At 38.3% G+C, this 14328-nt stretch overlaps 1 protein-coding gene across 4 annotated transcripts in view; it reads left to right on the top strand.

The window, feature by feature from the left end:
* The window catches only part of MTR (5-methyltetrahydrofolate-homocysteine methyltransferase), a 50724-nt gene that overhangs the window by 4844 nt on the left and 31552 nt on the right, over positions 1 to 14328 (top strand). For 2 of the 4 annotated variants that reach the window (XM_027684689.1, XM_027684696.1), the window contains exons 2-10: positions 916 to 1127; positions 3705 to 3794; positions 4604 to 4673; positions 5684 to 5776; positions 5865 to 5971; positions 7201 to 7260; positions 9441 to 9535; positions 13219 to 13319; positions 13671 to 13732. In XM_027684689.1, coding sequence (XP_027540490.1) covers positions 916 to 1127; positions 3705 to 3794; positions 4604 to 4673; positions 5684 to 5776; positions 5865 to 5971; positions 7201 to 7260; positions 9441 to 9535; positions 13219 to 13319; positions 13671 to 13732 — 890 coding nt within the window. Of the gene's footprint in view, positions 1 to 915; positions 1128 to 3704; positions 3795 to 4603; positions 4674 to 5683; positions 5777 to 5864; positions 5972 to 7200; positions 7261 to 9440; positions 9536 to 12903; positions 13103 to 13218; positions 13320 to 13670; positions 13733 to 14328 lie in introns of those variants that run through there. The other 2 variants (XM_027684702.1, XM_027684711.1) reach the window with 2 other exon arrangements.

Genomic DNA, 14328 nt, shown 5'->3' with positions numbered 1-14328 from the left:
CTTTTGTTGTGGTCTTGTTTTCTTTTGTTGTGGTCTTGTTTTCTTTTTTGTGGTTGGTTGGGTTTTTTGTTTTATTGTTTGGTTTTGGTTGGTTGGTTGCTTGGTTGGAGTTTTTTATGCCTCTGATTATAGTTCTGGCTTTTTCTCTAATGTTTGGAATGGTCTTTGTTTGGGATCTTGAATGGTAGCACTGAAATTTCTACAGTTTTCTGTTTCAGTCATGGTTAGATTTACCCTGTCAAGTATCTTGTAATTAGCATGCGATTTGCCTGCTTTGTTTTCTTCTGGTGTTATTGTGGAGGAGAAAAATGTCTTGCTGTGTTTGCGTAAAAGAAAGTAAAGCTTGGCTGTTATCTGTTGGCGTATCTTGGCATTTGCCATGTTGTTATTTGGGACCTGAGTGAATTTGGGACTCAGTTGAAGACTTGTTTTTGCTTGTTCAGTTTATTTCTCTTTTTCTATCATTATAATACAGACAATTAAAGTAGGTGTGGTTCTTTTTTAATGAAGTTTAGTAATTTCTGGTTTGCACTTGCATAGCACTTACAGTCTGATGTCTCTACCAAAGGACAGCTCTGCACTGCTGCTCAAATGTTGCTCTGGTGGAAGTTTATATAGAGAGTTTGATGTATGGCCTTGTGAACTTTTGATAATAATTTTATCTGTGGTTGATTGTGTGCAGGTGACTGTACTTAAGTAAAGGACCGATTGAGTTTAATTCTATTTAGATAGATGCAGCTGTTACCTGACATCAGGTTATTGGAACTGTAGGTGAAGTAAACCAATTACTTCTGATTTCAGTAGAGGATTAGTTATTTTATTCCATTTCTTGAATGGGAAGAGCTCAGGTTGCACAAGTGTATAGATAGAGCATTTCAGAACTACTTAAATATTTGGTTAATTTTCTTACAACAGATCCCCAAAAAAGTGTGGAAGATGAAATTGAATCCATTCTGCAGGAGCGAATAATGGTTCTGGATGGAGGCATGGGGACCATGATTCAGCAACGTGCCCTGTCAGAAGAGGATTTCCGAGGGCATGAATTTAAAGATCATTCCAGGCCTTTAAAAGGCAATAATGACCTTCTTAGTATAACTCAACCTGATATAATCTGTGACATACACAAGGTAGGTGGTTCTGATTTCTGTCTCTTGACAAGAGAAGGAGGGAGAATTTGGCATCTGCACTCGCCTTTTCCATACCACAGGCTACTGGCTCTCCTGCATCTGTCGGGGATAGGGAAGAGAAGTAACCATGCGAAAAAGAATGAGCAGATTTGACTGTTCTGGTTGTGTGAGCATAGCATTCGTGTCTTGGTTCCTGATGTCACCCAGGCAGTGCTGTTTTTAAATCCCTTTTTGACTTATGTCCCTAATGTATTTCTATTAATTGTAGATTCTGTGTTATTTCATTTTTATTTCCTTTTTTTCTCCTCAGCCAGCACTAGAAATGCATCTAACTAGGACATATCTGAATTCTAGATGCATTTCTATAATTGCGTATTAAAGAGCTGTTAAATGTGGCAGCCCGAAGCAGGCCTCTCCATAGTTAATGAGTGTATGGGCTTCCTAATGAGTATACGTGCTTCCGTATTCTTGGTTTTTCCCTAGAATACTAATGTGTGGCCCAGAGGATAAAACAGTCTAAACTGCTGATGATTAGGAGTTTGCAAACAGATTTCATTATTTTCCTGTCTTCAATTAGACTTTAAAAAACAACTTCCTAAGTCTTGTATTTATTGAGCTGCAGGTATTTGTAGGTCTTACTGTAATAATTGAAATAGCTTGAATGCAGCTATTTGTTATTCAGTTGAAGCTTCACATCTATTCTGGGTTTTTCCAATTATTTATTAACAAGATCTGTATTTCACTGATGAGAGTGGTATTTGGCTTATGTTTGTTAAACTTAATAGGTAATCTCTATGTTTTTGTTTACATCCTAACTGTCATTCTTTGGATTTTAAGAATGATGAGCTGGAAAGAATCAGCCTTTGACCTATAAAAATTTCAGGAGGAAGTGTTTGTAGACTGAGTTCCGTCCCTACACTATCAACTGAAATGTAGTGGTCAGGAACCTTGGACTTTATATTAGTTTGTGGTTTTAATAGGATAAACTGCTTTAACAGCTGAATTTTGCAGGTTTAGTGGAACAGTAGTGATGTGACTTGAGAATGTATGTATTCAGTCAAACCAGGTAGCCTGCTGTTATCTCTCCGATGGCCAATTACAGGTGCTTTAGGAAGAGCGTTAAAAAAAGAAGTCTTTTGTGGTCCCCATGCCTGCAGCAGCTATTGGGTCAGGTGCTTTCTGAGCAGTAGGTGATGACTTCATATTTTACAGCTACCAGTGGTTATTTCTTCTGAGAACTGGACAGAAGGAACTTGAAATAATAGATGAAAATATTTCTACAAAGTAGCTATGATCCCACTATATGTATGGTGGGTGGATTTTTTTTTTTAATTTAATTAATGACTCAGTGAGTCAGATCTCACAGGTATCAGTAACTTGAAAAGTAAGTGTTAGCTGTACCTTGTCTGGCAAAGACAGATTCAGAGGTAAGAGATGTGATATATTTTCAAAGGCAAAAATTATCTTCCTCATTTGAGCATATTTCCTTCTACGGTGGTAGACAGTAAAGTCGAAGAGCTTTTGCTAAAATGACTTTTCTGAACTAAACAAAATCTAGTAAAAAATGGACACATTTAACATGTTTAGATGTTTTTCAGAAGCTTAATTGCTTGGTTATTAGTGGACATGTAAGAGCTTGTATATTTTCATATAGTTATTTGTAGGTACTTTCATATGTTTTCAGGAGGAGCTGTGAGAAAGCATATTTGTTTGCAGAAAAATATGTTTTAAAGCAAGTTTAATTATTTTCTGCTGTCAGTTGGATGAAGACTATTTGCAGTGTTGAACTCACTGAGTTTATCTTACTCTTATAGGAAAGTCTGAGTGGTTTATGTTTAATGGCTGCATCGGTATTTTTGACTTACTAGCACTTCAAATGTTTTAGTTTCCTTGAATACGCAGGGATCATGTAAGCATTCAAAGGGATCAGAAAGAGAAGTTAGGGATGGGAGAGGGCAACTGATAGAGGTTATAAAAATGCAGGAAAGAATCTGCAAGAATATTTCAGTTTGCATTGATTTCGGTTTATTTCAGTGGGAATTAGACAACCAAAGTGGAGCAGAAGACTTAAATGTTTTGTGAATCTTGGCCATTAGTTAAACTTTAAATAAGATGTGCACAAAACCTAATTCTTGTAAGCTTGTATTCTGTCCCGATATGCTCTTGTGCTGTACAGCTCCCTTCAGAACATTTAAAATTTCTAATCTTTTCTGTTGTTGTTGAACTGGAATTCTGAGACTGCCCACAGCAGCCCTTGATTGCTAGTGGGAATTGGACTGTGTGCAGGAATCTAGAATGTGCTCCAGGTGCTGGACTTTGTGGCAGAGGTGACTCTATAAATGTCACTTGTTAATAGAAAAGTGTGGCTGACACTGAAATTCTGAAAATTGGTTCCGTGGAACATTACCATAGCTTTGGCCCTGTGATTTTGAATAAGGCCTTTAGAGTTTGATCTGCCTTGAATTAGGAGATGATTTGTGACTTTTTGTCAACTGAATGGGACAAAGGAATTGGGCTAGTTTCATTCTGTGTCTCATGTCTGGAGGTCTTGGAGCTTTTTTCTTTCATGTCTTGCAGGAATACTTGCTGTCAGGCGCTGACATCATTGAAACTAACACTTTCAGCAGCACCCGAGTTGCACAGGCTGACTATGGCCTTGAGTATTTGGTAAGAATGCTGAACTATTTACATATTAAGATATTAAAAAGTTTTTTTTCCTATCAGCAGCCAAGATTAGCATAGCCCCAGAGTTCATTGGTATTGTGTTTATTGGCTGTATGCTGCCTCTTGAGCCATTTGATGGGGTCGTAGCTCATTTCCACTGCTGTGAACAATTGTACTTGCTGTGTTTCACAGATATAGTGTGCTTCTTGTTGATGAAGGCAATAGTAATTAGTCCTAGATTTTGTTTGAGCATTCACAGAATCAGTTCTCTGAACAGGGATGTTTTGCTTCAGTCCTTCCAACATACCACAAGGTAACTGCTTTTTTCTTGGAAGCACAACTTGTGTGTTGTTTGTGTTGGTGTGTGTAGAAGTCCTTTCTAGCTTACATTTGTCATACTTATTCTTTGTTGTTTTGAGAATTTGAAGAAATATGTGAAAGAAAATACTTGGTAATATGCTGCTTGAATAAAAAGTGAATTTAAAAGTAGGTTAATTTTATCATCAAAGTCCTGTTCTTCAGCTTCTGTCGACTTCAGCAGGATTTAATCAGTACCTTACAGATTGAAATTTCATGTTTAGCAGTTGTTGGCTGGGGCATGTGTGGGATGAGACCTGCCATGTAACTGTGTTGCTGAGATGTATAGAGCTGTTCCTTTTGAAACACTGTAATAGTGCTTATATATATTTGTGTGACCTGGAGAGCCGTCAGAGTGTACAGTGAGCTACTGAATGAAGTGTTGTGTTTCTTTGAGAATGACTTAGACTGTACTCAACTAAATGTTGCTCAGTAATTTTCTGGAATTGTTCCAGGCATATCGGTTAAACAGAGTCTCTGCACAGGTAGCCAGAAAAGCAGCAGACACTGTAACTGCTCAGACAGGTAAGCAGTATTTATTTTAATTTTTTACTCATTTGTGGGTTTGACTGTTTCACTACAATCTTTGAAATGTTGCTAACAAGAGGATAGCTTGATATTTTACATGATGGGGACATAACGAGACTCTGCATGTCTGCAAGTTAGACACAGTAGCAGCAATTTTATATCTCTATTCATATCACACTAATTTCATCATGTTTGAAGGATCTGGTCCTTAATGGGTTATGCAGGATAGCTGTCCTGTGCCTGTTTTAGACTGTGGGTGATACACATCTTCAGATGTGTTTTAGAGAAAATAAACTCAGCAGGAACCGTTAGAAGTTCCTTAGATTTGTACGGCACTAGGATAGCTGATTGTAGGTAAACATGGATTACCAGTTAATCCTAGTGTATGGCTAGTGGTTTAACTTTATTCAGCAGCTACTGGAACGATCTTAGTATGTGACTGTCATCTGTAAATGTTCAGTCTTTTATCTTCCAGGCATTATGTGAAGGGGATTTTAGCTCATTTATTGCTGTAGGCAATACTGTCTTTCAAAGACTAGTAATTTCTGTAATTTCTAGTAATTTTTTGTATTCTACAATCAAACTGTGTTTCAAGCTAACAGTGCTGCTGCTGTCCAGATAACACCTTACTGATGTGATTTATGGTATGCAATAAGAATGTAAGATTTGAAATATGCTTTCAAAAAGTAGAGTTTTTTATGGCACATGCTGGAATATTCAAATAAGGTTGTCTAGTGAAAAATGCCAGGACAGTTCTGTGCTGTGCATTTAAAGTAATTCAGTGTAGTTTCCTGTGTCAGAGACAAATGATTCTTAGAAGAAAAATTCATTGAGCCAATTGCCCTTTTCATAGATGTTCTTCTGTCTGAATGATATGCATGTCTTGGTGTCCTTGGAGATATTTTATATTAACTGTCATTGTAAAGCCAGAGGTAAATTGTTTAGTTTCCTTATTTTTCCTTTTATCTTTTTCTTCCCTTTTTTCCCCCTCCCATGTCTTTGTTTAGGAATTAGGAGATATGTTGCTGGAGCCATGGGTCCAACAAACAGGACACTATCTGTGTCACCATCTGTGGAGAGACCAGATTACAGGAACATAAGTATTTATAACCATTGAATTATTTAACTTAGGCGGTGGTCTTGTAAGAGATACCTTCAGATGAAATTAACATCCTTCCTGTTTTACAGCTTTTGATGAACTGGTCGAAGCCTATAAGGAACAAGCCAAAGGACTTTTGGATGGAGGAGTTGATATCTTGTTAGTGGAAACTATATTTGATACTGCCAATGCTAAGGTGAGGCTTCTGGAAGTAAGGAAATTTTTTAAGAGCTATCAGCTGGTGCTTACTAAATACATGAAAAGACTCTTCAGTTGATAGCAAATGGGTAGAATATGAGGAGATGGCTTTTAATCAGCCTTTTCCAGAATACTTCCTTTGCCTTTTAATATGTGCCATTTATATCATTCTGGCTGTCTGTGCCAGCTGTCTGCTTATTCCCAGAAGCTCTGCTGTATTGCAAACCATCTCCAATAGCATCTGATGTTTGTATTTTTCAATGTAAGCTTCTCTGCCGAAGGGATGCTTGTGATGCACACTGGAGAGGGAATGTCCAGTGTGTCTGGTTGCAGGTGTGCGAAGGCTTGTAAGACAGTTCTATTAAAAGGTGTTTTTTTGGGGGAACTCTGACATCAGGTTTAAAAAAGAACAATTGGAGTAGAGGCTTAGAAGGGTAAAAGAGAAGGAAGAAAATGTTGAAATATGCCACGTTTCATGTGATTTTGACACCTCCTTCTTTATCTAATAACTGCTCAGTGCAGGTGGTGGATTAGGGTGCTTAAAACTGGCTTGCAATTTTACATGGAAAAGTCTGGCTGGATGTGCACATGGCATTTCTTTAGACTTTTGCCACAGGCTTATTAATGTATTCAGTGGCATGACTTATCCTTTGTAGATTTGACCAGTCATGATGGAGGTTTGGCTAGGAACCTGTTGTGCTGAACTCCTGTTCACATGCAACTTTCTTACCCTAAGGAGGCAGGACATTTTCAGGACTCTCCAAGGAGTCGCTTACAGTCACTCTTACTGTAAAAATTTGTGGGGATTAGAACTCTTTGGAACTGGATATCTGAACAGACTAAAGGGCAGTGAACGTGTACTGAGGATAGTACATAGAACCATGTTTGGGGTGAGGGTTGTGCTGCAGATGTGAGGGAGAAGTACTTGCTGATGTGATTTTGGTTTCAGAATAGTCTTGGTCTTATTTGGTTACCCTGTGATACTTCCTTTCTACTTGGTATCAAGATGTGTTTTGGAACATCTAGAAAATGTTGGGGGTAAGGGTAAAACTTCTTGAATGTAGTAAGTTCTGGCAGGCCATATAAGACAGCAAGTTGCATAAACAGCCATAAGAAGTAATAATTAAAGAAAAAGGCAGCAAACCCACAGAAACAAAAGACCCTCCAAACAACAAACTGAAGAACTCCCAAAACATAATTAATATTTTGCAACATATTCTTCTGTAGGCAGCTCTTTTTGCACTCCAGATGTTGTTTGATGAAGAATATGCTCCCCGACCCATATTTGTAAGTATATTTTAATATTTTACAAATGCTTAAGCTTGATTTCTGAACAAGCTGAGATGGTAGTTGATTAAAGTGCTTTGAAATGAAGGAAATTAATGTATTGGAAATGTACTTTTTTCACATGATTGTGAAAGTAAAACCTCTTACATGAAGAGCTTTGTGAAATCAGCCTTGGGTAGCTCTGTCCAGCTGATCAAGCTGAAGACTGAGAAATGACTTCGTTTCAGTGTGTATTCATTCTTTGTATTTCTGCAGGAAAGGTCTGATGATGATTTTTTTTTTCAGGCTTTCTGTCTTAGGGACAATAAGAACCAGTGCTTGAAGGATGAAATTAAGCAAAGTCTGCTATATTTTCAAGTAGCATGAGTTGCCATTTGAAGGCAGAAAAATCTAACTCCATATTCTTTCTCTCGTGTGTCTTTTTTCTGACAATCGCCAGTCATGAATGTGTTGGAACAAGTATAGGAAAAGAATGAACTTGTTTTGAAAGTTCTGATGTATTCTTCCAGTTTTCTGCAGTTATCAGCCCAGGCTTTCTGATCTGCAGTTTGCATCTGTTCGTAGCCTCTTGTTGAATGTGTTTAATGCTTCTTTGAACCTATGTTTAAACCCATGTGGGACCCTGGCACCCACAAAATAACCTGTTAGTTATGAATGTGTTAGTTTGAAAGTTTGTTTACTTTTGGGCAGTCCACCTAATAACTTGTACTGTAGGGTGCCGTTTGTCTCTTCCGAGTGACAATGAGCAACTGTTCTGTGTTCCCTTTGCTACATGGTCATGGCATTTGCAGTCCTTGGTGAGAGCTTCCTTTAGTCATCTTTTCTCAGCCTGAAGAGTTCTTGTCTATTTAGCTTCTTCATTCTGTTCATTCATTACTGTCCCCCTTTTGTTTTCCACTTCCTCAAGTCAGAGTGGAATTACAATAGAATACAGCATTCAAAGTGCAGACATCAGGGATTTGTGTCATAGCCTAGCGATGTTCTCTACCTTTTCCATTTCTTTCATTGTAGTTTCTGACGTTCTACTTTACTGCTAATGGAAATTATATTCATAAAAGTCTCTTTTGTTACTTAGTTTAGCCTCTTGAACAGTAAAGACTAGTTTGGAGGTGTCATTATGTAGAACTGTTCTTCTGTTCACAACTTTGTACTTAGTCAGCGATGACCTTCCACTATTTGTCATTCAAGTCACTTAGCATGGAGAGTTATCTGATTACATAGAGCTGACTTTGTCTTCACTGTCCTGAACAGAGTGGTCTGTGAGCTTGGTTGCCTCATGTTTGCTCCTTTTTCAGTTCAGTTTTGCTGAGAAGTACAACCCTTAGCACAGCTCTCTAGGATTTAACGGATCACCTCCCTTGACTGAGTACTTTGAAGGGAAGTAGCATTGATGTTAAAGCATGTTTTGTAATAAATAATGGATTTACCTTTGCATGGAGTCTTCTAAACTTATTCTATCTTCTGGAAAAAAGAGATTTTTAGACGTAGGAAGGCTTTCCTGGCTCATCCAGATGCCTCACAAATTCTCAACTTTTTAGTTATTATTTGGGGTCGAGACATTATTTATTATTTGCACATCTCTTTCTTTATAGTGCTAAAGAGGTGTGATTATACAGGTTAAGACTTCTATTTCCACTATCAAGTTGCAACATTTGATGTTCCCATGTGGCAAAAGGAGTAACTTGTTTTTCAGGTTAGCACCACCTTCCTACTTTCCCACCAACCACCACCAAGCAACTTAATAGCAGTCCTGAGACCTGAAATAAAATGAATGGGGGGTGAGGAGAAGGTGACTGCTGATAGCTGCCTAAACAACAAACCCTTGCAGATCAGTTCAAGGGCCATCATCAGAATAGTACCATGGTACTCATGCTACTTGCCTGCTGAGTGGTTCATAGTTTTCTTTCCCTCTTCTTTTTTTTTTTTTTTTTTTTTGTTTTGCTCCCCTGAGGAGTGGGGGAGAGGGAGAAAGAAGACTGGTCAAAGGTTTGGCTTTCCCCTAGCTGAATATTTAAACATCTCTAGAGAGAAAAAGGTTTCATTTTTCTGTTTGGGTTGTGTCTTATCCCTTTGAGTGGAGCACGGGTCCCTCTGCTTTGACTTATAGCAGTTCAGCCATTTAAGTTCTTCATTTTGTTGTGCATTTAATTCTCCTTTCTTTGTATTCAATTAATATTTAGGTTTCTGGAACCATTGTGGATAAGAGTGGGCGAACCCTCTCAGGCCAGACAGGAGAGGCATTTGTCATTAGTGTTTCCCACAGTAAGCCACTTTGGTAAGGAAATGTATCATTCCTTCTTTTAGTAAGTTATCTGTAGGTTGTGATTCTTTTCTATTTTAACCCCCTGCTTGCATCTAAATGAAAGCTATACAAACTCTGATCATATTTACTCATATGCATTGCTAACATGTTCTGCTGTCATTCCCTCAGCAGGAATTATGTTTCCAAAGTCAGCTGAATTTTTAATTAATTGCTTTAAATAATCTGGGGTTTTGTGTTTACACTGAAATCACAATTAAGTCAAAATCTGAAACTTTAGTTTGCTATCTCATACTGGTTTTGGGTTGTCCGAGGAGCCAATCCCTGGTACAGGCAGGGCTTACATCTCTTTCTTAGAGGGAAGCAGTGTCAGCTGGGAATGTTTCTGGGTGTCTTGAATGAGAAAATTGTTAAGATATCATTACAGTGTTCTTTTTACTGAACTCTTACAAAAATGTGCTCTGAGTGTTTTTCTCAAGGATGCACATAGTTATTTTGAGAGCTCCTGATGCCTCCATTTACTTGCATTCTTTTCTGTTCAGGCAGAAAAGTTGAAATAAGCATGAGATTAAGGTCTGTGCAAATGGATAATGTGGCAGATTTGGTCATTGTACAAGGTTTTGCATGTCCATTTGAATAGTGTTCCCTGTTTCCCTATTCTTCTGTGTTTCTATATCCTGTTCTACTGTCTTCTTGCCTCCTCTTCCCTCTTTACCATTTTTTCTCTCAGGTTGGTTTGTCACACAAAAACTTACACAGAAAATAGATTTTTTTTCCTAGAATATTCTATCTAGGATCACTAAGTCACTGTTAGTAGTGCACACCATGCACATTGTGATGAGCCATTGTTTGTTTTTACAACAAAATTCCAGCTAAATTGCGCAATCTGTCATCTCAGTGATACAAAAGCAGAAGACTGCATTCACAGCTTTCCTGACTGCCCTTGAGGCTCCACTTTCCCAGACCAGACGGTGTTCCAGAAGTAACATATGGAGGCTCTTGGAACAGCGTAGTAGTTGACTCCTCTCAGCATCACAGCCTAGTGATCCATATTTGGCATAAGTCTGTCTCAGATAATCTTTCTCTAACTCTTGCTTCTCAAGAGAAGGGCACTGGAGAAGAAATCAAGAATTTATTAAAGCATACTTCATAAAAACTATCTTATGGGACTGAATGCTTAGGGCCTGTTTCTCATTTATGTAAAGGCTACTATACAACACTGTGGCAGAAGGGTTTTAGTGGGAACAGATTGCATTCAATGTTGTTTCTATGGCCAGATTGGTACAGAGTGGCTTTAGAATTGTGAAAAAGCTGATTAATAGTAGTATCCTAGGAATCATGTTATGTGTGTTCACATGTTTGCATTTAGGTTTTGTATGCCCTCTTTAGTGTGATTTGACATCCTTAAGTCAGTTTGTTTTGGAGTCCACCCTAAAAAGTGTGAGCTTTATGTCTGGTTGATAGAGGTGGTAGCTGAGAAGCTCATGAACCGTGCTTACTAAGTGCTGAAAGATGTGTGGCAAGTGGCTTGCCATGAAAGATGCTCAGATGTGTTATTTGAGATCCTATGGTTTTTTCTACTGTGGTAGCATTAAGGAGACATACACTGAGTTTCAGGCCCTAATGTGGGTTTTGTATTGGTCCCAAGGGCACTCTGCAGCCTTAGGAGTTGATGTGTGACTGCTGTGAAGAAATGAGCAAGGGAGGGAGGAGATGTTTGAGATGAACGTGTGATGGTTATTACACTAGGGTAGCAGTGATGGCATACCAGCAATCTGGCTCGAGGCTGCTGGTTCTTAAGGCATAGTTAACAGTTTGCTTTTCTCACATCGTCTTTCATGATGTTGTTGAGTGCTGTGGGGAGATGATACTGGCCACAGAAGCTACTTTTGTTTCTGAATGAATTTGCATGTCTATGCTACAGTTTTGAGACAGGTAATGCTTGGATTGTGTCATGCTCATGGATATATGTGTCAGCAACCTCTGTAATGGGTAATCATTCAGGCAGTTTGTATTGTGGGGGAGTATGAGCTGAAAGCTTGTAAATTGAATGACTTAACAGTAGGAAATACCTTGCATTTGATAAGGATAGTCTTGCTAACCATTCTTACCTTGCTTTGCTTTGAAAAGCTTGAGGGATGAGCTCCCATTTGGAATAAATTCCAGAGCCTCATTGCTATAATGAATTGTGTATTCCTTGTGGATACAATTTGTATCCAGGGGATCTGTATGATGGATTCAAATATACGTAAACATCAAATTGGGCAATGAGAATAAAAGCATCGTTGTCAAGTTTTTCTGGCCAGTATGAGAGGTATTAGAGAAAGCACTTTGAAGGTAGGGCTGGCTGTTTAAAAAATTCAAACAAATATATATGTTTAAAAACCCAAACATGTATAACAACCCCCCCAAAGAAAAACAACAAATCCCTCACTCCTAAGCTATTGGAAGAAGGGGTTTGTGTATTATTTGGTCTTGGTCTGTGACTCTGATATTCAAGGCCCTGGGTTTGGATGTTCCTGTGAGCCCCTCAGATCTTAAAGATTTGTCATTCTGTTCAACAGGTGAATCTGACTGCAAGCATTTATTGCTACTACTTGAGCACTTACCAAGGCCCTGCCTACTCCTTGGAAACACGGGAAAAGTCAAAACTTATTTTGTGCTCCCAGTCCTGTTCAGAGCTTTATTGCTTTTGACCTCTGTGAAACTAAGTGGGTATACAGACACTTAATTAACTTAGCCACCTCCAAGGCAGCCTCTGTGGCTCAGTTATTTGGCAGATGTGACTGTTACCCATTCCTGTTTCAGTGGGTTAGTTTGCATCCTGCCTGAGACTGTTATTCCAGGAAAGGAGAAAACTTATAGTCTTCCGGCAGCACTATGAGCACTTCAGAGTTTTGCAGTGCCCATAAGGTGGTTTCTAGAATGGTATGGAAAGATCAGGAAACGTATGTAAAAGATCTCTTATATAGTTTCTGAAAGAGAAATTTCTCTATTTAATACAAATGGAGACATTTTGAGTGCAAGTCTCATTTGTGTATCTGTCATTGAATTAAAGAAAATGTGGTTGTATCTCTTATACTGGTAAAATTGTTTAAGAAGCTTTTTCATTCAAAAATATTTCTGCTGTAGTGCTGTCCTGGTTACTAAGATACAGCAGATTCAGTTGCCCAGGCTTAGTGCTGCCATGAGGCATCTTGGGGGTGGCTCTTGGTCTCTTCCAAGGTTGACATAATTTATGTATAATTTCAAAAGAAAATGATGAGTTAGCAGCTGGAAGCAGGTCTTGCTTTTTCAACATTTTTTCATACTTTTTCCTGTAGCACAAGACTTCTTTCCAATCTGTTGTTCTCATTCCACTTGTTCTCTCTCTCACCTAGAAAATACAGAGCCATCGTGTTGCTGCAGTTGCTGTCAAAATGCTGCCACTTTCCTCCTGGATTTTGAAATGAAATCTTGATTTACTGTTTCCAGTTCAATTCAGTCCAGCCCCTTTCCCTCTCATACTTTTCTTCCACCTGAGGCTTCTCCTTTTGCAGTCTTGCTATATTGATGATGATGGTTAAAGAAATTGGAGATCAGGTTGGTTTTGTTTTAGATGATTGTGGGAGTTAGCAGTTGCCAGCACTAACATTCATCTGTCTTGTGTGTAAAAGGTGTTTTTACTTCAACATAATTTTTGAAAATTTATTTTCCAGTATTGGCTTAAATTGTGCTTTAGGGGCAGTTGAAATGCGTCCATTCATTGAAACAATTGGAAAATGTACCACAGCCTACATCATCTGTTACCCCAACGCAGGTGTGTTGGTGCACATGTTCCTATGCTTACAGGCACATGAAATGTAACTAACCTGTTCCATCTCATTAGCAATAATAGAGTTGAAGTAGCTTGAAAAGATGATTGTTTTTACTTCTAAAAAGAGAGTAGGAATATTTTAAACTGCTGAAAGTAACTGTTGTTAGTTCTATGACGGTGAACCCAGAATGCTTTCTTGAATAATTAATAACCTGTTGAGTAAGGATTGCAAGGGTGATGAGGCATTTTAGTCTTCTTATGATTGTAACTACTTTAAATGTGCCTTTTATGGAATTCAGTTCTGTTCTTGTGGGCTTTAAACAAGTTGTAATACTAAAAAAATCATGTTTCAAGGTCTCCCCAATACTTTTGGTGGTTATGATGAAACTCCAGAAGTGACTGCCAAGCATATAAAGGTATGAAATACTTCTTGTGAGTTTGTCATATCTGACATACTAGTAGATAAGAACTTTTGCTTGTATTCTATGCATATCTGTTACAGTACTGTGATTTGGTTTTTTTTCTTCAGGTGGCTATATGTGTCAATTGGATTATTTATAGACAATTTGCTGATAGTGATTTGAGATATCACATTAGGACTAAACTACTTAGGAGACTCTGAAAACCCTACTTAATTTCATGTCATACACTAAGCTTTCCTGCAACTTGATCTGTAGATGTTACTCATTGCACTCCTATGTTCTTGCTTTTACATTTGGGAGTTGTTCAAAAAGCTGAGCGTTTTTTATGAACCTGGCAGGATTTTACCGAGTTGTGTGTACAGGAACCACTGATATTGGTGGTGTTCCAGTGCAGGGTGTCCTTCCACATGCCATTTGATCTGTGCAGACAGAACTGTGTGTCTGGAGCTGCAGTGTGTCAGTGAGAACACAGTATTTGCTGCATGTTAATGCCCTTTTATAATATAGTATGACTAGTTTTTGATACTCATCCAAGTTTTCATCTGGGGCTTCAGTATAAAGTAGGCCAAATTCAAATGTAGTTTCTTAAA

The sequence above is a fragment of the Neopelma chrysocephalum genome, unplaced genomic scaffold (assembly GCF_003984885.1).
Source record: "Neopelma chrysocephalum unplaced genomic scaffold, ASM398488v2 Primary Assembly neopelma1_23, whole genome shotgun sequence".
NCBI lineage: Eukaryota > Metazoa > Chordata > Aves > Passeriformes > Pipridae > Neopelma > Neopelma chrysocephalum.
This window is presented reverse-complemented; position numbering and strand designations above follow the sequence as displayed.